This window comes from Oryza brachyantha, chromosome 9 (genome assembly GCF_000231095.2).
Source record: "Oryza brachyantha chromosome 9, ObraRS2, whole genome shotgun sequence".
Taxonomy (NCBI): Eukaryota; Viridiplantae; Streptophyta; class Magnoliopsida; order Poales; family Poaceae; genus Oryza; species Oryza brachyantha.
The window spans coordinates 8,503,746-8,526,484 of NC_023171.2; the positions used below are offsets into that span (position 1 = coordinate 8,503,746).

General features: G+C 36.1%; 2 protein-coding genes across 10 annotated transcripts; both read left to right on the plus strand.

The window, feature by feature from the left end:
- The first annotated feature begins 4,197 nt into the window (after positions 1-4,197).
- LOC102707335 (vacuolar iron transporter 2) lies at positions 4,198-6,327 on the plus strand. Its single transcript, XM_006660542.2, has 4 exons — positions 4,198-4,584; positions 5,045-5,130; positions 5,237-5,351; positions 5,757-6,327. The coding sequence occupies exons 1-4, from the start codon at positions 4,346-4,348 to the stop codon at positions 6,055-6,057; spliced, it is 741 nt and encodes a 246-aa protein (XP_006660605.1). The 5' UTR covers positions 4,198-4,345; the 3' UTR covers positions 6,058-6,327.
- A 2,333-nt stretch (positions 6,328-8,660) lies between these two features.
- Positions 8,661-16,867, plus strand: LOC107305020. 9 transcript variants are annotated; one of them, XR_001551135.2, is made up of 6 exons: positions 8,661-8,923; positions 10,473-10,554; positions 10,635-10,689; positions 10,765-10,789; positions 12,038-12,159; positions 16,193-16,867. XR_001551135.2 is itself a non-coding variant. In XM_015841397.2 (6 exons), exons 1-6 carry the CDS (start codon positions 8,756-8,758, stop codon positions 16,415-16,417), a joined length of 699 nt encoding a protein of 232 aa, XP_015696883.1. In that variant the 5' UTR covers positions 8,661-8,755; the 3' UTR covers positions 16,418-16,867. The 9 variants fall into 9 exon arrangements, 6 of the variants coding, with proteins under 6 accessions (XP_015696883.1, XP_015696886.1, XP_015696885.1 ...); XR_001551136.2 differs by having other exon boundaries at positions 16,216-16,867; XR_001551137.2 differs by having other exon boundaries at positions 16,627-16,867.
- The last annotated feature ends 5,872 nt before the right edge of the window (positions 16,868-22,739 follow it).

Here is a 22,739-nt window from a genome sequence, read left to right on the forward strand (position 1 = left end):
AGAGAACTCAATATATAATATATTAATGACCCAAATGTCCAACTCAAACCTTAAATTAATCACTTACTTTGCCCCTCTCTCATCTTGTAAATGATACTAACATGTACCCTACTTATATTAACAAAATACAGCCCCCACCAAATACCACTTGCATATATATATGCAGTAGTTGTTCATTCAATTGTGTGTGACCTAGGCAAACTTTTGTCTCTTCCTCAGCCCCATGCAGCATGTCCTGCGCCAGACACACACACACACCATGGCGTGAGCACATTGTGCGTCCTGTGTTCATATCCACATGAATTAATTAATAACAAAGCATTAATTAATTAATTACTTAATTAAATATTCTGGTGATGGAATAGGGAACAGCAGCTAAGCTAATCAAGGCCGGCCTGTGGCAGGCACACGCAAGGGGGGCCTCGAAAGATCAGTTGCAACAACGCATGCATTAGGCACCGTTTAGTTCCTAAAAATTTTTGAGGATGGATCACATCAACACGTACGATCACATATTTAAAGTGTTAAATATAATCTAATTATAAAACAAATTTAAGATTTCACCTAGAAACTGCGAGATGAATCTTTTGAGTCTAATTAACCTGTCATTAGCACATGTTGGTTGCTGTAGCACTTATATCTAATCATGCACCGGCTTAAAAGATTCGTCTCACGATTTCTCCATAACTGTGTAATTAGTTTTAATTTTCATCAATATTTAATGCTCCATTTAGGTGTCTAAAGATTTGATGGGATATTGTTACGAAATGATTTTAGAAACTAAACAAGGTCTTAGTTTAGCTACTTAATTAGTAGAATTCTATAGATGAGAAGACAGGTTTGCTGTTTCGTTGAGCCTTCTTTTCTTTGGCACTTTGGCCTTGACACCTGTTGTCTTCCTCTTCTTGTCATGGAATATTTTCTTATGTGTGTGTGCATGTTAGCTTGCTTGCCTTTTTCATCTCTGTCAAAATGGCTCTCAATCTACTGCATGCATGCCTATCTATGATCTATCTATGGCCATGTTGTATCTATCTCTGATATTCTTCATCATTCTTGATAGAATTGGATCTATGATTTGGGTTACCACGTGTGTGATGATATGCTTGAGTTATGTGGATCAGTGACTCACTGTTGAAAGAGATATTTTCCGACATGCTGTTGAAAGAGAGATATTCTCCAACATTATGTTCAGGCAGTTTTCCAGTTTCCTTTTCCAAATAAAGATGTGCACAGAAGAGAGCAACTGATCAGTATCAGATGAGACCATTTTATACCTTAAAGTTCGATAAGAATCAGACACTATTCAGTTGTTTTTCCATCTTTTCAAACCGGCTCTCTTCACAAACAACCATGCTCGATCGCCTTCATAAAAGATACACAACGGCTTCTTCAGAACCCATAAACTTTACGGGATTTTTACATGAATCAGTTCAGTTAATCCCCACGATATTTCTCCAACAAATTAAACTCCATTTCGAAAGGAGCTAGCTGAAACTACTGAATTGAACGGTGGTTAAAATTATCTACCATGTTGATAGATCTTGACACGCTCCCTTGGCAGAAAGTGATTCAGTGACCTGCTCACACATAAAAAAAAAATAAAGCACTATATACCAGCAGCTAGTCCAACCTTGATTGCAGCTTTGAGAATAAGAAAACACTAAAAACTTGGAACGATCGAGGTGTGGCTGCCCCTACCCTTGTTCCAAGAGACACTGCATGCACTGGCCAAGATCTGCAGCAATCCAGCAGCCACATGATTAAAGTAACCACAGAAATTAACGCACGCAGATTCATGGAACAGTGTGGTAGCTCCGTGAGCAAAAGTGTATACCAGTAGAGAGGAAGAGGAAGATGACAACGTTTTTGGATTGGATGGAGTTGGTTGGATCGATCTCTGTCTTGACACATCATGATGCATGTACGCATGTTTTCTTCAGTAGTTTTCCCCAGAACTGAGATGTGTATTGACCCGTTCTTCTCATGCATGGTGAAATGCTGCTGCAGGTAGCAGGCGTTGGTGATATGTAGGATCGAGTAGCTTTTTTTACGTTCTTCTTCACAGTTTCACCGATGCAATTATTATTTCTGAATAATGGCAAGCATGGATCCTTGATGCTATGTAGTACTACCATATATATTGATTTTGGATATTGAAGTATGGCCCGCGCGGCTCGAGCCGAGATAAAGAGATTATTTGATTTTTCATTATAGATAAAAAAAACAAAAATAATTTCTGTATAAAGATCAAATTAAAACCTTATATATATATATATATATATATATATATATATATATATATATATATATATATATATGAACCATATATGATTTTGTATCATTATCGAAATTCATATGGATGACTATAAATGATACATATATAAAAAATATACATTGACTAATATATAAATATAGACATATCTAAAACATCTTCAACCGCAAAAACTCAGAAAACCTAGCCACAACAGAAAATCAAAAAATACACGGTTAAAAATGAGCGGAGCCTATATATAAATCAGTATCTATGACCTCCAGAGATTAAATTATATGAGAAATTAATTACTTGTGGCCGCATGTATTCCGTCGTCTTAGACGAAGGCACTCCAAGCTTGTGAGGCTTAGATCCGGCGTAGTACGTCTCTCGTAATACACTAATATATAAGCATTTTTATGATTTAAATTTTATATGGTAATATAAGTATTATTTTATTGCTTCCTAGGATTTCAACTATTTAGATAATTCTATAGCCATTCAAATGCTTAGAAGACAAACCTAATTAACTCGAAATTCGAAATTAATCACTGAATTAAAAATAATCTTTTAACATTTTTCTAATCTATACTGAATAATATATAAAATATATCTCTACGTTTGAACGGATGTATTAGGTGGTCGTAGGTTTGGGTATGAGCAGACACAATAGCAGGCTATAAACTAGTTATAAACATATTTTAAAGAGATAAAATAGAAAAGAGAAGAGCAGTGAGCTAGCGAGCCAAAACTCAGGGTGTGTATGGCAGATGAGACTATTAGATATTACTAATAAGTAATATATATGTTTGGTAGACTACGGTATGAATTAGATATTAGATTATCTATAGATGAATTGGAGTTTAAACTTGCCCTACGCGAGGTGAGGTGGCCCGGTTTTTCCAACCGAAAGCTGGGCGTGATGCAGCAGCTTTTGGGGTGGCTAGTGCGCCGCACCGCACGCTGCCGATGTTTGGTTGCTAGCTTGGCGGCTCGTGGTGGCCACACGCCGTGTCGCGGCACCGCCGCTGCACGTGTACGTCGCGTCGCCCCCTCGGCCATCCCGATGTACACTTCGAATTGGACTGGAGACACGGTTTTGACTATATATGATTTTTTTTCTATATGCCATATATGAATAAATTTTGTGTATATTAAAATACTTCTAAAACTTGTTATACGTGTTGCTCTAGTGTCTTTAAAGTCTTTAAATATTTTTATAAAATTATTAATAGTCAGATTTATGAAAAAAGTTTAACTTTAGCATTGTTCAACGTGATAGGAATTATCAAATCGAAGAGAGCATGTCTTCGCCTTACATTGCACTCGTTCGACCATGCAAAATATGATATCCATTAATTGCATGATACTATTGTTAAGGGGAGCTTGAGATTTTAACATGTAACCTGTAATATTTTAAAAGAAAAATAAGTAACTAATACCAGTGAAAATATTAAAGAAAGTAAATCCAAGTTTCTCACTCCTAGTCATGTTTTCATACATACTTGTGGATTCTCGAAATATGAAAATATAAAAGAGCTGAAGATTGTAAGACCAGTCCCAATGTATATTTTATGGGAGTGTCATGCACATTAAATAGAATGTCATATCAATAAAATTGCTAACTTGTCAGAGTCATTAAATGAGGGAGTTTCATGAGATAATAGATGAGTTTAATTCTTGCTCGGTTACCTAGTTTACAGTCTTATTAACTATGCCATAAAACTATATATTGAGACTAACCTACGTGGACTGCCAAACATTAATGCTGTGACAAAAATTCTAGTGCAAAGACCTTGTATGTATGTACCAATGTATGACCAAAGAAGTCATAAATAACTCACCCTGGCAACCAACCAACCATGTCCAAATTGGTCATTTCACCGGGTCTCTAACCCCTATAAATCCCCTCTTCAACCCTGCCCATTTCTCACACACACACACCAAGAACTCAACCTCCAAAAAGCTAATTAAGCAAGGCAAGATCTTAATCGGCCTAGCTAGCTAAGCTAGATTAGATCATTAGCTAGACTCTTGATTTAATCATCCTCCACGAGCTAGCTAGCTAGCAGCGCACGGCCGGCGGCGAGGATGGTGAAGCAGCTGGTGCATGACGAGGAGAAGCAGCGGCTGCTGCTGGAGGAGCACACGGAGAAGCACTTCACCGCCGGCGAGGTGGTGCGCGACATCATCATCGGCGTGTCCGACGGGCTCACCGTGCCGTTCGCCCTCGCCGCGGGGCTGTCCGGAGCCAACGCGCCCTCCGCGCTCGTCCTCACCGCCGGCCTCGCCGAGGTCGCCGCCGGCGCCATCTCCATGGGCCTCGGAGGGTACACTACTACTTGATTAATTAATTAATCAATCCGTTTCTCCGCAAATTAATTAACCACCAGGTTTTTTGCACGCCTCGAAGTTGCAAGCATATATCCATCCATGCGATTCACAGCCGAATTTAACTAACCCCCTTTTCTGCTTCGTATTCTCGACTGCATTTCTCTCCTGGAACAACCAATACATACATATACAGTCATCGCATGATTAAACCGAGTTCCTCGGTTCTGACGATGACTGAGATCTTGTGTAAATTTCCTTTTGCGGTGATCCAGCGTGATTGTGTTTGGCTTCAGAAAAACATATTTAAAAAAAAATAATTTACGAATAAAAACTTTTATATACGTATATAAAAAAGGCTGAAAAAATGAATTTCGATGAAAAAAACTTAAAATAAACTAAAAATTAAAAAATTAAGCATAGACAGAATCGAACAGATGATACACAGATTTGACACAGGTATCTGGCGGCGAAGAGCGACGCGGACCACTACCACCGCGAGCTGCAGCGCGAGCAGGAGGAGATCGACACCGTCCCCGACACCGGTAAATCCTCCCCTCCGAGTTCTCTCTCTCTCTCTCTCTTGTTATGTTACACACACACGGGTGGTTTTGTGCGGGGATCCGACAGCTGAGATTCGTTGATGCGCAGAGGCGGCGGAGATCGCGGAGATACTGTCGCAGTATGGGCTGGGCCCTCAGGAGTACGGGCCCGTCGTCAACTCCCTCCGCAACAACCCCAAGGCCTGGCTTGAGTTCATGATGAAGTAAGCAAAAAATTAATTAATTATGAAACCACCAACCGAAATTTAAACTGTTTTGAATCCAAATTGATTTAGTTAGAAATCTATAGTATTTTCGGACAACTAATGCAGATGACATATGCTGCTCCGCCATAGCAAAATATAAGTATTTTATATGATCCGTTTCTTACGCCAGACTATAAGCATTTATGTTTTGTTCCACACGGTTTCTCATGAGTGACAAACGGGTGGTTGGAAAGTGAATCGAGTCCTGCAATTCAAAATTCAAAAAATTGATCACGGAGATTACTAACCGTGAATCTTTTAAGTAAACCTCAGTGCGAACCTTATATTATTTTTTGGAACGGAGAGAGCAGACATGTATTGGATAACAATTAAGTTAACATTGTGATTAATAAAAATGAATAGGTTTGAGCTGGGGCTGGAGAAGCCGGATCCAAGGAGGGCGGTGACGAGCGCGGGGACGATCGCGCTGGCGTACGTGGTGGGCGGGCTGGTGCCGCTGCTGCCCTACATGTTCGTGCCCACGGCCGACCGCGCCATGGCCACCTCCGTCGCCGTCACCCTCGCCGCCCTCCTCTTCTTCGGCTACGTCAAGGGCCACTTCACCGGCAACCGCCCCTTCCTCAGCGCCCTCCAGACCACCGTCGTCGGCGCCCTCGCCTCCGCCGCCGCCTTCGCCATGGCCAAGGCCGTCCAGTCCATCTAAATCTAAATTCTAATTAATTAATTAGCAGCAATTAAATTAGCAGAATAAGTGTTGCACAAATGTAAAATGTAATGTACTTCATGCTAGTTAATTATCGGACTATGTACATTGCTGCCTACTAGACTTACTATAGGTGTGTATCACTATTCACTAGTTAGCTAGCCCTAAGTGTACCATGTACACGTGATATGATCCGAGTGTATTGCCGTCGCTCATCAATTCGTCTACTTCGTCCGTCCTCCGTCCTTAAATGTTTAATGTCATTTACTTTTTTATACACGTTTTGACTATTTCTCTTATTCAAATTTTTTTTATAAAATATATAAAGCTATATATATGCATAAAAATATACTTAACAAAAAATAAAATGATATAAAAATAATAAGTAGTTATGTAAATTTATTGAATAAGATGAATGATCAAACGTGTATAAAAAAAAGTTAACAGCGTCAAATATTTAGGTACGAAGGTAGTATATTCTTTTACCTCTTTAATTGTTTGGGTTATGTGTATGTATGCCATGCCAATTTGTAATCTAGCTAGCCTACTCCATGATGTGCATAACTGCATTGTTTACGTACGGGTCTGTGTGTGTTCTGAATCTTGTTCAGATATGTATGTGTATTGTGCAGAAGTTGAGACGTCTCGGCACTAGTACTAGCGACTACATAGGTAAAATCGATGATTATTCTGAGCTTAATCTAGAGTAATATAATGATATGCCAAATAGATATTGCAGCTATAAATTGTACGCGCAAATCAAAGCCTGTCCATTACTTTCTCTCCGAAACCAAAACAAAATTCCCAAATAGTTTGGTCGGTAGAAATCAGAAATGAGCATTGGTTAATTGGGAATTTGCATGACCGTTTCACCACGAACCCCAAGCTACAATGTATTTGAAAAAATAATTGCACAAACATAAGCGAAAAAACGAGGATGAAAGCAGAAGTAGAGAAAATAAGCGAAAATTAAAATAAGGAGAAAAAAAAGAGAAAAATTGGGCCATCTACATGTAAGGCCGTTACAAGCATAGTCCAGTAGCGAATGTTGTAGTGTCAGGAGAGGATTATTATATATGCCAGATTACCGGACCAATCGTGCCTTGGACAGGGGCCGAAGAAACTCCAACGTTGTAGGTGCAATCCAAATAGGAAATATATACGGTAGAAACCACGTCTTAGGTGAGAACTTTGAAAGTTTTCACGTAAGTTTCCAAAAAATCACATGTGTAGACGGCCATGCAAAATTTCTTGATAAACTACTTCATTTGTCAGATAAAAAAAAGCAAATGGCATCCAACACTATTTATGTTTTGTGTCCTCTTTCATTTGTTAATTTTACATCTCACAAACAAAATTGTCTTTGTTTTTATTACTTTCTAGTGGATACCACCGCTTGTCAAAGATGAGCCCACCAAAGCACCTTATTGATGGCAAACGAGGTGATAAGGGCTACAAGCTATATAACCACATATGTCTTCTATCTCCCAAATGCCACCACACCAGTCGGTACAACCGGTGGTGGCAAGTGGCATATGCATGTGAGTGAGAGGAGTTTCTATGGACGATGACTCTAAAGATCCTATATGGGGGACGGGGATTGAGATCCTATAACCCAATACTCTCATATCAACTTGTCTCTTATGATGACACCAATAATGATATCTCTCTCATAAATCGGTGATATGTATATAGACCCAACAGAAACACTAACAACACATGTATGAAATGAAGGACCTTGGTATAATCTCAATGCCATATATTTATCATCCAGCTTTTATGGCGGTATTGGCCAATGTTTCATGAGTATATGCCTATCTCTATCCCCGGTATTTTAGAAAAAGAAATTTTACTGCCTCAATGATAATTTGTCAATTGCCATAGATCACATCACGTACTCGCTCTGTCCAAGAAAAACAACATCTGATAATGTAATATTGTATTGTTCAGATACATCCACGAAAGTTGATTCATTTTAGACCAAAGGTGCATGCTTGGATCCGTCCAGATCGCTTGTATCACGTTGTATGATGCTTCCTCTTACTTCCTTTTTTCATGACGTAATGTCTTCGAGCCTTTCGTATATTCACATAGATACTAATAAATATAGGTATATATAAAAATGATATACAATTATTAATGATTGAATATAGACATGGCTCCCATAAAGTGTTACAATATGAAAATGAGACGGTAATATTTACTACATATTCTTGCCCCTTCACTCATTCCATATTTACCTTTTTTTTAACCTTAGTCTCTACTAAATAATATAGAAATATTTATATTTTGGATTTGAAAATAATAATAATAAAAACAGTCCAAAGTGACATTATTTGCTCAAGAAAAGATCGGTTATAAAAAAGAAAGAAAAATGTAGGTTATTCATCCTCATTGAACGAGTTCGACGTCATGTAATACCGACATATATTCTTTTTTTATTTCGAGCGCGTACTTTTCGAAATACTATACGGTACAATTTTTATAAAAAAATTCATAAAAAGCTGCCTAGAAATCATATCAACTCATCTTACAAATATTTTATAGCTAATAATTAATTAATCATCGTATACTAATCGCTGTTACTTATCGGAGTATTTTCTTTCGTCGGTTATTTAGCCAACAAACAAACGCGGGCTTCGTCGCTGTTCCGATTCGCCGGCGGTCGATTCCTCGGCGCTCCGACCCCCCCTTCTCCATGGACGGGAGGAATGGAGCCTCTTCTCCAGCACCACAGATCCGGTTTGGGCCGCCGGGAGGAGTCAATCCCACCTTCTTTGCGCCGTCGCTCGCCGAGGGCCCGCGGCGGCGCCACCACTTGAGCTCCGATTGCGGCTGCGGCGGCGGGAGGACGGTCCCTAATCAGGTACTCCAATCTCTTCTCCCCCCTTCCTCCCGTGGGATCCCAATTCATCCGTATGTGAAATCACGCTGTGCTGGTACTGCTGCCTTCCAACGATGAGTTTTTTTCCCCTTTTTTTTGTCTTTGTTTTTGATTATTGGGGTAGCATAAATGAAAAAAAATTAGTTTTGTACTATATTACATTCGAAAAAGAAAATACTACAGTTTACTAGTTTACTCCGAAGAAAATAGTTAAAAAGTGGCTGATGGAGAGCAAAGGTTGTGATATTCATCACACGCCAGATCCTGATGCAAGTTAATGCTTTATTCCATCTGTCCAGAAATTTGTATCAATGGATGACTTGTTGGAGTGCATGCTTTTCATAAATCTAAGCAAGCCTTTTATAGACCAATGCAAACTTATGGTAAATTATGAAAATGGGTATTCTAAAAAAAAACAGCGTCATTTTTAGTCCTGACAAAATTATATGTATCTCCATCATCCTGACTAGTCAATTAAGATGCAGAAATTAATGTTTCCGCAAATCCTTAACACAGAAAGACCTTCATCTGTTTGGGTGTGGCAACTTTTTTTAAACTGGTTGTTTATTTCAGTTTCCTAAGGATTTGAATCCAAATCCCCAATATTAAACGTTCCCTTTGTGTAAAAAATTACTGTATCACTCCCTTTATTCATGTTTGCTTATTTATATAACATTAGAGTACTCTTTGCTTATTTCAATTACATTATAGTAGTAACGGGAGTAGTGGTCCTAACAGGACAATATCTTGACTTGCTGCTTTATCATACTGATAGTTCGACCAGTGAGCCAGTGATTGACAAACAAATGTCAAAACAGTATATGCATAACTGCATTCACTCGAGCAAATCGACATATGTCACAGAAAATAAAAACTACAGTCCTCACATGTCACACCAAGAACAGATATTGTGATTAATATTATAGCGGATGCTGTCACAGTGAAAATTTTAATTCTTGGATCCTGGTACTGCAACTGCCTCTTCACAACTTTTAACACAGTCTTTGTTCACCTGATTCAAAGTGGCAAATATTTTAGTAATCAGTGATCAGATATAACTTAATCTGGATAACCTTCCATCTATCAGCTGTTTTTAGAGAGAGAATGTGGTTTAATAATTCAAATAGTGAAGTTTACTGATATAAGGGAATAAATAAAACATATGATGTGCTTAATGAGTAATGACACAGCATCTTTCATAGTAATGTTGCAAGTGAATCTCCAAATTCGACATGGTTAAAACTATATCTGACAGAGAAGTCAAATGCAGAACCATGAACAGTCACTTAAAATTAAAACTAATATGCCTTCAGACCTTGTAATTTTCATTAATAGAAATAGCAAACACTTAAAACTAACAACTAAAGATATATGTTTACATGGCAAATCTTTAATAAATAAACAAAGATGGTCTTTAATAAAAAGTAAACCCAAGTTAGTTAACCATAGTTAACTGAGAGCAGCAGATTGTGATAATCATTGTACACATCCAGATTCTGATGCAAGTTAATGTTTTATTCCATCTGTCCAGAAATTTTTATCAATGGATGACTTGTTGGAATGCAAAAGGCAAATAGAGAAGAGTAACGCGGCGGGAACTTCCCGAGATGAAGGTATTTCAGAACATGAAAACGAGGAAGACGAGCACCTTAAAGAATGAAATCGACTTTTGACAAGCTGTGCCTTTGCTTAGACAAGCAGGAACGTCTAGTTCAAGAAATTGAAGTTCTGATGGAAGATGATAAAAAGTATGTAGTTCAGTTCATTGTTTGGATAGACCTTTTTTGTTCCTTTTCCTAATTATGTTTCTTTTTTACATACAGGTCTGATCAAGCCCAACAATTCATGGTGGCAATCCCCAGCTTCATCTGTATTGGTCTTATTCTTGATAGAATGCGTATTTTGGTTGACTCAAATATCCTCTACATTTGTTTTCTCCCTGCCACATTTTACTTTTCAAACTGCCCCCACAGCTCCCATCATTTGCCACTAACTCAGTATATGGTAGAAAAAAAATGCACAATAGATAAGAATAATACTCATATAATTTGGATAACCCGTTACAACACACTTGTATCTTGCTAGTAGTAATATTAAATAGTGGCCAAAATTGTTTTTAAAACCATGTCTCTAAAATGCTAAGTAGTATTATGGAACCGGGTAAAGTAATATTTTCATGTGAACGGAAATGCTTTTTTTGCTGCAAACAAAGTCTGTATCTGAATCGGGCGCTAATAGAAAATAAGTCATCATTTTTCTCATAGGCTGCAAAATTACACATTAATCGAAAAATAAAAAATAGGGATTGATGAGAAATAGAACTTTGAAATTAAAAATAAAAAAAATTAAAAGAGTCCATGTGTAAATATTGTTTGGAAAAGCCCAAAATTCAGAATTAAATTAAAAAAATAATATTGAGTGAAGAGTCTATCTATAAATATAATTTAGAAACATCTAAAATTCTAGTTAAAAATAAGTAATATTAAGAGAAAGAGTCGACATATAAATACAATTAGATGTATCTAAAAAAATAGAAAAATGAGTCTACATGTTCGCCCTTACAGGCTAGAAAATACCACATTAAGCGAAAAACAAAAAATAGGATCCGACTAGAAATGGGCTTTCGGAATTAAAAATAAAGAAAAGTAAAAAAAGAGTCCATGAGCAAATACAGTTTTAAAATCCAAAATTTAGAATAAAAATTTAAAGATAATTAATATTGAGTGAAGAGGGCCCATTTACAAATACGATTTGGAAACATATAAAATTCTGGTTAAAAATAAGTAATATTAAGAGAAAAATTCAACATATAAATAAAATTTAGAAGTATATAAATTTATATTAAAAATAAATATTGTAAAAAAGAGGTCATCTACCAGTACAATTTTAAAGAAAAATCTGAAATTCAAATTACAAGTTAGAAAAATAGTTAATATCGACATAAAAACTCATAGATAGATTGCGGGCCACCACGCTAGTTACACTTATTATAGCGGCATATATATAATTCCCCTAACTATTATAGTGTACCAAACAACCTTTAATCTTGTCTTATTTAAATGGCAAAACTAAAAATCCCATAATTTCTTGAAAAAGCCTTCCTCGTCGGGGACAGGAGAAGGAGCGGGGCTCACGTTGGAGAGGATCCGCCGGCTACTGCTGTTCTAGGTTATATCCATCTATGTACATGCTGCGCTAAGAGGATGGACACCACTAAGGTAATCTCCTCTCACAACTTATGGGAATTTCCTCCTCTCTTTCGTTTTCCCCTAGATACCTTTTTTTTAAAAAAAATCTATATACAACTTTAAATGTTGGTAGTGGTGGCCACGGCCCCTGCCACTGACATGTGGGCCTATAATGTTAGAGTTGGGAGAGAGATGCACACTCCCATTGTTTTGAAGTTGCAATTGCTTATAAGACAAATTTTAAAATTTAAAATTTTATTTTGCACTTGATTTTGTGGCCTTCTCATTCTGGTTTATTTTACAGCTTTTATTTTAGAGTCGTTAAGGAAACATATATAAAAGTTTATTTGCAATTTTTTTGTTTGCAAAAATACAGTTTTGTTTTTTCCTCTAAAAAGGAAAACGCTAGGAGCCGCGGTACTAGGAGGAGATGTGAGAGGATCTTCTTTTCAAAACGTGCTTGATGCAATTTTTTAGAGAATGGAGATGTTTAGACGGCCATGATGTGATTTTTTTTTTTGGGAAATCCCGTTGCAATGCATGTATATTTAGCTAGTAAAACAAAAACAAACACATGCACTCTTCTTTAATTAAGATAGACGGCAACAGATTTTTTTCCGAGACATGTTGATTTCTTCTGATTGAACAACATATTGTGAGTTTACGGCCTGCAATTTGATTTAACACATGTTCTTCTCGGCCTTTTCGTTTCTTGTAATCATGCTCGTGGTTCATTGCATATTGTAGTTTTTTTTTCTTTAATGCAGTACAAACCTTTATGATTACTCTTCTCTTGCTATTCACTTATTCTGATATGAATAGTCTGGTTTAGCTACCTAGGCATTTATGGAGTATAAACATGCTTCTTTTAAAGGAAGTAGCTTCATTCCACATTCATTTCGATTGTGATGATTTGGTTGTCTTCAAATTAATTTGTTACCTCCACATTCATTTTCATTTAATTGCTTTTGTTGTCCTCAGCAGCTTCAAAAGCATGGCAGAATTTTGGCATTATTGTCATATGGATATACAGTGATATGCTGATGAATTTTTTTGTCCAGCTTATAGATATATCAATGCATTATCATAACTTACTGATTCAAAAAGCCACTTCAAATCAATTCCATAGCCAGATTCATAGTTCCACCATCTCAAATGAAGTTTTTTAGTAGTTTACTATCACATAATTGCTTTTAGGTTGCGCTGATGAAGATTTTGTTATGGTCTGTTTATTTTGTATTGTGACAAGTACAGTATCAGATAATTGTGTTTTATCACACTGTTTGGTTTAGTTAGTATATTTGATTGAAATTTTGGATGCTTGATTTTTTTATTTTTTTTTGTTCCCGATCGGCTGCTTCAGCTTTTGGTTTTCTGGTATGCTTATAGTTTGGTAAATCTTCAGAGCAATGTGTTTAATAAGTGAAGTTACAATAAACAGGTAGACATTTTCAACTCGCAATTGTGTGTACAGTTCACCTCAGAAATCCATGTGCTCACTAAGCAACTTTTTCCATTGGTTATCAATGCAAGTTCCTAAACCTAATAGCCTTTTTGGAGCACTCTACCTTTTCTTCTAGTCTGAACCTGATAATGTTTCTTTTGTCGAAATTTTCTGTACATGCGTTCTGCTCTCAAGTTATGTTATGACTTGTATTTACAACCAGCTGTTGCTATTTTGTTGATCTAGTAGTTTTTTCTGTGATATCAAGGGAGGCACATGATTATTGTCAAGCATTATATATGTATTCTTAAGGTGTGATGTTAAATGTTGGGCTCAATTAATCCTTGACAACGGATATGGTGCGCATTGGGCATATTAAGGCCCAAATCGAGTTCTTGTTGGACCTAAATTGAGCTGATGAAAAAAAATTAAAGCCCCACTTCAAAACAAAGGAAAACGATACGAATTATGGAGGACTTATTTTCTGTAGGAAATAATCTTGTAAATCCATTTGAATCAAAGAATTTATTCCTATCAATTCGTTGCTATGGGATAAGCTATTCTTGAGATATTCCTGTGTTTTCTATGTTTTTCCTATCCATGTGATTTCGCAATCTTACGTTTCAAAGATTTTTTTATTTTTTAAATCTTTTTAATAAATAATTTTATAACTAAGCTTTCAGGGAAAATATTTTCACTGTACGAACCTTTTGGGGCCACGTCACCAACATTGACATGGCGAAACGGCTTTGCCATGTCATTGTCGGTGGCGTGGCGGAATTGTCTTACCACGTCACTGACAATGACGTGGCAAGACTGACACGTCATGCTATGCCGACCAGGCTGCGTGGCAGCGTTGTCTTGCCACGCCACCAATACTGGCGTGGCCAAAAGGTTTAATTTTGAGAAAAAATTTGTCCGGTGGTTTAGTAATAAAATTACTTACTAAAAAGGTTTATTTAATAAAAAATTTCACGTTTCAAATAGACCCTAAAATGGCAAATCGACTTGCGACAATAATATCTTATCAGTAATCAAGTCATTAATGTTCATCCCAGCCCCATTCAGATGCATTCTCTCTCCAACAATTTGCCTAATTGAAATCGATCTCCTTTACCCAACTTGAGAGCTACCTCTGGCCTGAGTTGTTTGACTGCCTAATTTTGAAATTTGACTAACGATTAATCCAATAATATTTATTTTAACAATAAAAATGATATTGTTGGACATGTTTTCGTGTAAGCGAAATAGTGTAAGAGAAACTTACATTCGAATCTTTGTTTTGGACGGTTAAACTAGCCCTTATATTTTTACACCCTTATCTTTTCGCTTATGCTTGTACTTATATAAGTTAAAATTTGTTTTTTCAACCTTAAATTTAGAGTTAACTTTGAATTTTTAATTATAGTTTATTTTTTAGTCTTGACTTTTAGATCACTATGAATACATATATAAAAATTTTGATAAATTATTTTTATTTACAAATATGCGTTCGACGATCACCCTCTTAGACAAAGTAGTACTTTGCACACAGTATTATGTACACACAGTATCAGGCCGATAGCAACTATTAGATCCTATTACTAGGAGTAGCTACTCCTTTCACGTCTATGATACAGAAATAATCTATACACATTTCTGCTTTCACCCAACAACCCAACAGAAAGATAGACACCATTAAATCTTATATGAATGATACACCTATATATATATATATATATATATATATATATATATGAAGTTTGTACTTTCTTTTGGGTAAGAGCAGAAACATGTATGAAGGTATTTCTGCACCTTACACGTGAAGGGAGTAGCTACACCTGGTAATAAGATATAGACATATTTTAAGATTAATCTATACATGTAGCCTCCATGCTTTTAACTAAAAATTTTTTATATGCAAAGTTATAAAAGATTGACATGATCTTGGTTCATAACGATAAATATTATGGAACAGTTCGATCTAACTACCCTGTAGGACATAACGTCCAAAAGGTTTGACATGATTTAGAGCAAGAAACCATTAGATTTCCAAATGGATGGTGAATCATCAATTATTCATCTTCAGACTTTTAACTCTGACGATATATATGCACCCATCAGATAGACAGCCACCATTAATGCAAGCACTGATCAAGTGGAGAGCATTCATCCATCCTCAAAATCATGATCTTAACCTTGTGATTCCATCGCATCATTCCTGTTAGATCCGGCATGCATGCATGAATGCTACAGTTTATCCCATCGGATGCTCCTCTCCCTTTGTTTTTGAGCAGGAAACGAAGGCCCGGTTAATTTAGTTCCTAAAAATTTTCGGGAGAAGGGTCAAATCGGCGAGTACGGTTACACATTTAAAATATTAAACGTAGTCTAATTACAAAATAAATTTTAGATTCGGTATGGAAACCATGACACGAATCTTTTGAGTCTAATTAATTCGTCATTTACACATGTTGGTTACTGTACCACTTATGGCTAATCATGCACTAATTAAGCTCAAAAGATTCGTCTCACGATTTTCTCATAACTGTGTAATTACTTTTAATTTTCATCAATATTTAATGCTTCATTTAGGTATCCTAAGATTCGACGTGATGTTTTTTTGAAAACGATAAACAGGGCCTGAATCATTTGGGCTTCAGTTGCAGTGACAGAGATTGTCTGATGAACAACCAAACAGACAAGAAGAAAAAAAAAATTAAACCATGGAGAGCTTCGACCGCCCAGGTGTCTCGTCGGAGCAAGCCGAGCTCCGTCGGCAGCGACGGCAATGCACACAACGAGGCAAATAAAAAAGATGATGGTGATGATTGGGAAAGCTACATATGTGTGGCCATCGCATGAACTGTAATTTGCGTCCACGTCGATCGATCGTCGTCGTCGTCTTGCGCCGAATGATCACTTGTGATGAGACTCCGGAGTCCAGGATGATCGTTAATTGCTTGTTCATGCATGCCAAAAATGATGGAATCTCTTAGGCGATTTTGTTGTTTGTTAATTTGTTGTTGTTGCTGCTGCGATAGATCTCTAACTAATCAAGCTGCTGTTTGCAGTTTATGCAGAAACAATAATGGCTTCAGAGGCACAGTCAAGGAGAGTTAATTTCGGCCTTGGCCAAATCATGGAGGCTTTAGACAAAGAACATGACTAGCATATGATGAAATTGGGTATTAATTACTAAAGACTTGGAAAAATGTTTATTTGATTTTTTGAGCAACTTCTATATAGAATTTTTCTGAACAGATATTACTATTTAGCTGTTTAAAATACATGCTAACAAAACAAACAAATATAGCTAAGCTTACTACTCCCCACCGTTTCAAAATGTATTCATTTCGTTCCACGTTATAAGACTTTCATACATTACATACATTTATATGTGTGCTAATGAATTTAGACATATAGACAAAACATTGATACATGGATAAATCGAATCAAACCAGAAAATCTTATAATAATATGATTTGGTCCACCCTGAAACCATGAATCTGGACAGCGCAAGAAATAGCTCTCCGGAACAGGCCCATAGCTAGCAGCTAACACAGGTGGTCGCCCATGAATGGATGGATCATGGATGATCGCCGGTCAGGTTCACTGAATCTGCAGGGGAAATGCCGGGCAAGTTCGATGGATCCGTGCGGTTCAGTTTCTCGATCGATCGTCCACATTCCGATATATGTCCACGTACAGCAGCGTGGATGCACGCATGGTCGGCCAAATACACGCTAATTAATTAAACCCTTTTGGACGAAAGGCAAGGAGATAACGCACACTAACCTAGCTTAGTTGAGTTGCCATTTCTTTCGCCACATAATTAAACCAACCATCAGTGTCAAATGATGCTTCTATATATGTGTGTGATGTACGGCAAGTTGGTCACAGCACTGAGAAACTCCGGCCGGCCCGGGCCTGTTTTGGAAATGCTTATGGCATCAGCTATTCTGATCTGTGAGATAACCGGGAGACAAAAGATTTTTTTTTTGATTTTTATAACTACTTAATGATATAAGCGATGATATTAAGTGCTAAAGGTTGAAAAATAAGCTTCTGTATGTAAATTTTTTCAAAAGAAATATTACTCTATTCAGTAGTCGAGAAGTGCATTCATAAAGCTAAGAAAGACGCAGCCTATCTCAAAATTCTTCGTAACCTCTATATTTTTTTTTTAAAAAAAAGACCTCGAGACTCCCTCTAAACAGTCCAAATTCTCGACCCAGATTATAACAAAGAGAAACTCTGAAATATATCTAGAAGTGAACCAGCAGTTAGAAAATATGTTGTTCCCCGTCCAACAATAAGTGCAGTTTTGTATTGTTTGTATTTAATGTTTGATCATCCATTTTATTTAAAAATATAATTAGTAGTTTTATTATTATTAGATAATAAAACATGAATAATACTTTACGTGTGACTATTTTTTAAAAAGTATAAATTTTTAAATAAGATAAACGGGTAAGCGTTGGACAAGAAAACTCACAAATACAACTAAATTGCGACGGAGGTAGTAGATATTTATTTGCTAAAGTTTGTCAGATAATTACTGCTTACTCACTCTGTGTTTCAATAATGACACAATTATTTTTTTCACACATGTGACCATTTGTTTTATTCAAAATTATACAAATATATGAAAATATAAGTTATAATTAAAATAAATTTAGTAATAAATCCAATCATTATAAAATAAATAATAATTACATAAGTTTTTTAATAAGACGAATAGTCAAAAACGTGCCAAAAAGTTGATGAAATGATCTATTAAAATATGGAGGTATTATTTATTAGCCACTTTTTAGACTCTCATGCTCTCCATATAAAATGTGTTCATTAATTCTCTAGAGTTTCGCAAGAATTAGTCCAATTCCTACCAAAATACTCCAAAATTTTTCCATTCCTCCCCCAAACAAAAGGAAGTATCTTAAACAATATACACCAGATACAGGAATTTAATAAGAAATAAAATAAATCTATGATTTGTTTTCTGTAGTGATTTAAACTCCTTTTGAAATTACATATATAGTGATCGACTGAACATATTCAATTGTTTCGGTAAATTAAAATCCAAACGAGATACAGATTGTAAATACCCAAATCCGGATTAATTTAGGTACCTTGTATTATTCAGGCATCTATCAAACAGTGACTCTAGCTTTTTAGTGTGGGCGGCACAATCTTCATTGCCGAGGGACCCTTCCTCGTTCAGGTCTGATATTTTCTATTGTGCAGTGAGGATAAGAGCACGTGCTAACTTATTTTCAATGTGATAGAACACCTAATTTTCCTTTTCTAAATTCTTTTTTAACATATTAAGACATAATTACTAGCTAGTTTCCCCTCTAAAGATAAGTTGCTTGACCAACTGTAACCAAGCTTGTAGGCAAGCTAATTAATATTAATATTAACATGAACGATAATAGTATTATACTCCATCCGCCTCAAAAAAAACTCAACATAGGACGGGATGCGACCTGGCCCACGTAGTACAACAAATCTAAACAACCCTCTGTCTAGATTTGTTGTACTACGAATATCTCATGTTAAGTTTTTTTTAGACGGATGAAATATAAGTAGACACTACGATATAACGCCAGTGCTTTCCAATATATGCGCCTAATTAATGGCACAGTACATTAACCCGTGTCTGTTATCTTAATAAACATGTCACGTGTACGAAATATGCAACCATTGGCCCATGTTTGAAACATCTCTAAATCATATATATATTTAAAATTTTATACTTTACTAAAGTAGATATAAAAGATTTACCACATGTTATTTTGTAATCGTGCATGCAGATTTATGGACTTATGGAGTTGGGATACACACTTCCAAGAAATCTCAAAGTTTAAGATAAACCAAAGCGAGTCTTAAGGTGTGTGGGGGAGGGGATTCTTCTTCTCGGCACGTAAAATAGGGTTGACTCATTAGCGAATATATATGAACATTATCTATAAATAAATTAAAAAATATTACTTTTTAAGATTAAATTGCAATTTACTCATTTTAAAAGTGATTTTTCTTTAGATTTTTTAGAAAAATGCAAGGTCAGTGTAGTTCGAAAAGCATGCGTGAAAAACAAGCAAATAGAAATTGGGAAAGTGCTATGCCAAACACACCCTTGGGATATCCGGATGCTTATTTTTTTACCTTTTTTTTTCAAAACAGATACTTATGTTTTTTTTGACCGACACTAATGGTAAGGTATCAAATAATTGTAATTAAGCTGCTAGAGTGCTAGGCAACAAAAGTGTGATACTGGCGTGTAGATCGAGACGACCTGCCAAGATCGACGAACATATTTTAAATTTTTAAAGAGATAAGCATTGAACTATTAATTTATAGCCAGCTACAGCACGAATTAATTTATAGCCAACTATAGCACGAGCTCTAAGACGTAGTGCGTGTATGATATGTAAAACTATGTATTAATGCTTTACAGTAATGATTGTATAAATTGGCTATTGAATTGAAATATAAATTAGAGCTGTTAGGTGACTATACTATTGACCTTGCTAAGTACGTATTCATACAGTACTCATACAGTAGGTTTTTAGTCTTGCATCTCAAATCACAAAAAGGGGGTCTTCATGGATACACCTGTAAAGGCATCTCTTTCTCATCTGCAATTCTGCATGATCGATGACCGGTTTAATTCGTCTCGAGACGGCACTGAAAATATCGACAAGTGGAGTTCATGTGAATATGCAAGGGACCATGGCCTTCAAAAAGGAAAAAGAAAAGATCAAACCCCATGACCAATGCACTATGGTCTCTGAGGACAGCTTTAGTGTTTGTTCAGAAGAACGAAGCTAAAGTCTGTCACGTTAATTTATTCTTTTCTCTCCAATGTATCAGCACCATTCAGCGGGAACTACGAGAAATAAAAAAAGTCCATTTCACTGATTCACCCCTCCCATCTCTCCTTGCAGGCAGTTAGGCTAGGAGCAGACAAATAATTTTCTAACCCTTAGCTTGGATGCTAAATCTGGCATTGGTGCCAACATGTTTCTAACTTAGCATCACCCCTCTAACGTATTGCACCTCAGCTGGTTCTCTCTTCTCTTAGCACCGTCTTACAACTAACGCTGTAGTTGCCCTAACAAAGGCTACGTTCCGCCCCTTTCCTAAACTCATATTCCCTCGTTTTTCAAAGGCACACTTCTCGAATTTCTAAACTGTGTATTTTTTGTAAAAATCTTCTATAGAAAAGTTGTTTTAAAAAATTATATTAATCTATGTTACATTTTTTAACAATTAATAATTAATTAATCATATACTAGGCTATTACTATGTTTTGCGCGCTAGATAACTAACACCCCGTTTCCCTCAAATGAAAGTGGCCAAAGTAGGCCTTGGAAATTAGAGTTAATAAATCGATGTTTTTGAGATGAAATAAATCCTTGTTTAGCTGCAGCTGAGGCTAAACAGCTTAGTTTTTGTTTGGGAGAGCTATATAGCTCTTACATTCAGTTTGTCGGCCGTTGTGTTTCAAATTTTAGAGCGCTCTAACATTTTTCACTTTATTTTATAAAAGATCGTTTGTTTTGTGCTACAGTTTTGACAAACTATGACAAGTTGAATCTATACCGAAGATTCGATGACGAGCAGTATGATCATGAATTCAGGTAGCTTTGAGAACACGCGCGCGCGCGCATATATAATATGTGCGTGTTTTATTTTTTATTTATAAGGCTCTATTCAGTTACTAAAAATATTACATCAAATCTTTAGACACCTAAATAAAATATTAAATATATATGAATATTAAAACTAATTACATAGTTATGGGGGAAATCTTGAGACAAATCTTTTGAGTCTAATTAGTGCATGATTAGTCATAAGTGTTACGATAACCATGTGCTAATGACGGATTAATTAGACTTAAAAGATTAGTCCCATGGTTTCCAGACAGAACTGAATTTTGTTTTATAATTAGACTATGTTTAATATCGTATTATATGCATCCATGTGACGTCTCTTCGAAAAATTTTCCAACTGAAACTAGGCCTAAATATACCTTTTTTTTATGAAAAAACGAGGTCACCTGATGCCACGTGTCGACGCCCAGCAGTCAACTCCTATCTCTCTATATCGCTTTCTGTTCGTCTTTCTCTTCATTGTGAAAGTTACGAAACAAACTAAGCTTTTTGGCCATGCGTATGTGCATGCACGATTGCATGGGTTAATTCATTTTCTTTCATTATCTCATGTACAAACTCAATAATTTAATTAGTGACTAAATTGTTTTGAAAGTTCATGGTTTGGCTGGCCTTTGGAGATATGGGACAGGCAGTGCTCCCAGCTAAGTAGTAGTAGTAGCTCTAATCTTAGCAAAGACAAAAGATCTACCTAACAACTTTCCGTTCAGTGCGCCTGTTGTTTTAATCAACTAATTAATCAAGTTGATCATTTCGTTAGGACATTCTCAGTGATCCCTTTCATTTCGCAGTTTTCCAGTATGACACGTCAGCGTTTTAGTTTTATTTATGTAAAATAAAAGAGTATCTCTTACTGATCTCTTTTATTCCACAGTTTCATAAACTTGATAGAACATGAAAATTCCTATATGTGAGTAATTGTTACATCGGAAAATAGAAGGTGGACCCCGCACATAATCTAGATGAAAGAAAGTTTTAGCCTCAGTGGACTTTTATTTTACTTTCATTTGCTGAGAAACAACGTCACGAGCCTTTTACTAGATGAAATGGTTCTATTCTCTTTCCTAATTAAATTCTTACCATGCCATAAAAAAATCTAATGTGACATTTAATTAATATCAAATGAAAAAACCATTGAGAATGGCCATTCCAACACTCCATGTCATCTAGTTATCATAGCATTAAATACATTGTCACATAAATAAAAATCTTATGTGGCAAGGGAGTTAATGAGGAGAGAGAAAAAAGATGAAGAAATCATTTTTTATGCAAGAAACCATCTCTACACATGAACCAAGAACAACGACAAGATGATAGGTGGATAAAATAAGAGAGAAGAGAGATGATTGGAAGATAATTTAATTTGAAGACCATAGCCATTGAATACATAGTTTCTACACACAGTGTCTATATGACATGACAAGTATAAAAATTAATTAGTAGATTCTGGGTTGGGAATAGTCTTAGTAGCTAGCAATGGTGGGCATCCAATTCAGAGTTCTCTAAAA

Coding starts and splice junctions, on each gene's coding strand:
- LOC107305020 (XM_015841397.2), top strand. CDS start 8,756: ATGGACGGGAGGAATGGAGCCTCTTCTCCAGCACCACAGATCCGGTTT. Junction 8,924..10,472: donor GGAGGACGGTCCCTAATCAG/GTACTCCAATCT, acceptor CCATCTGTCCAG/AAATTTTTATCAATGGATGA. Junction 10,812..12,037: donor GGCAATCCCCAGCTTCATCT/GTATTGGTCTTA, acceptor TTCTTGAAAAAG/CCTTCCTCGTCGGGGACAGG.
- LOC102707335 (XM_006660542.2), top strand. CDS start 4,346: ATGGTGAAGCAGCTGGTGCATGACGAGGAGAAGCAGCGGCTGCTGCTG. Junction 5,131..5,236: donor CGACACCGTCCCCGACACCG/GTAAATCCTCCC, acceptor GTTGATGCGCAG/AGGCGGCGGAGATCGCGGAG. Junction 5,352..5,756: donor TGGCTTGAGTTCATGATGAA/GTAAGCAAAAAA, acceptor AAAAATGAATAG/GTTTGAGCTGGGGCTGGAGA.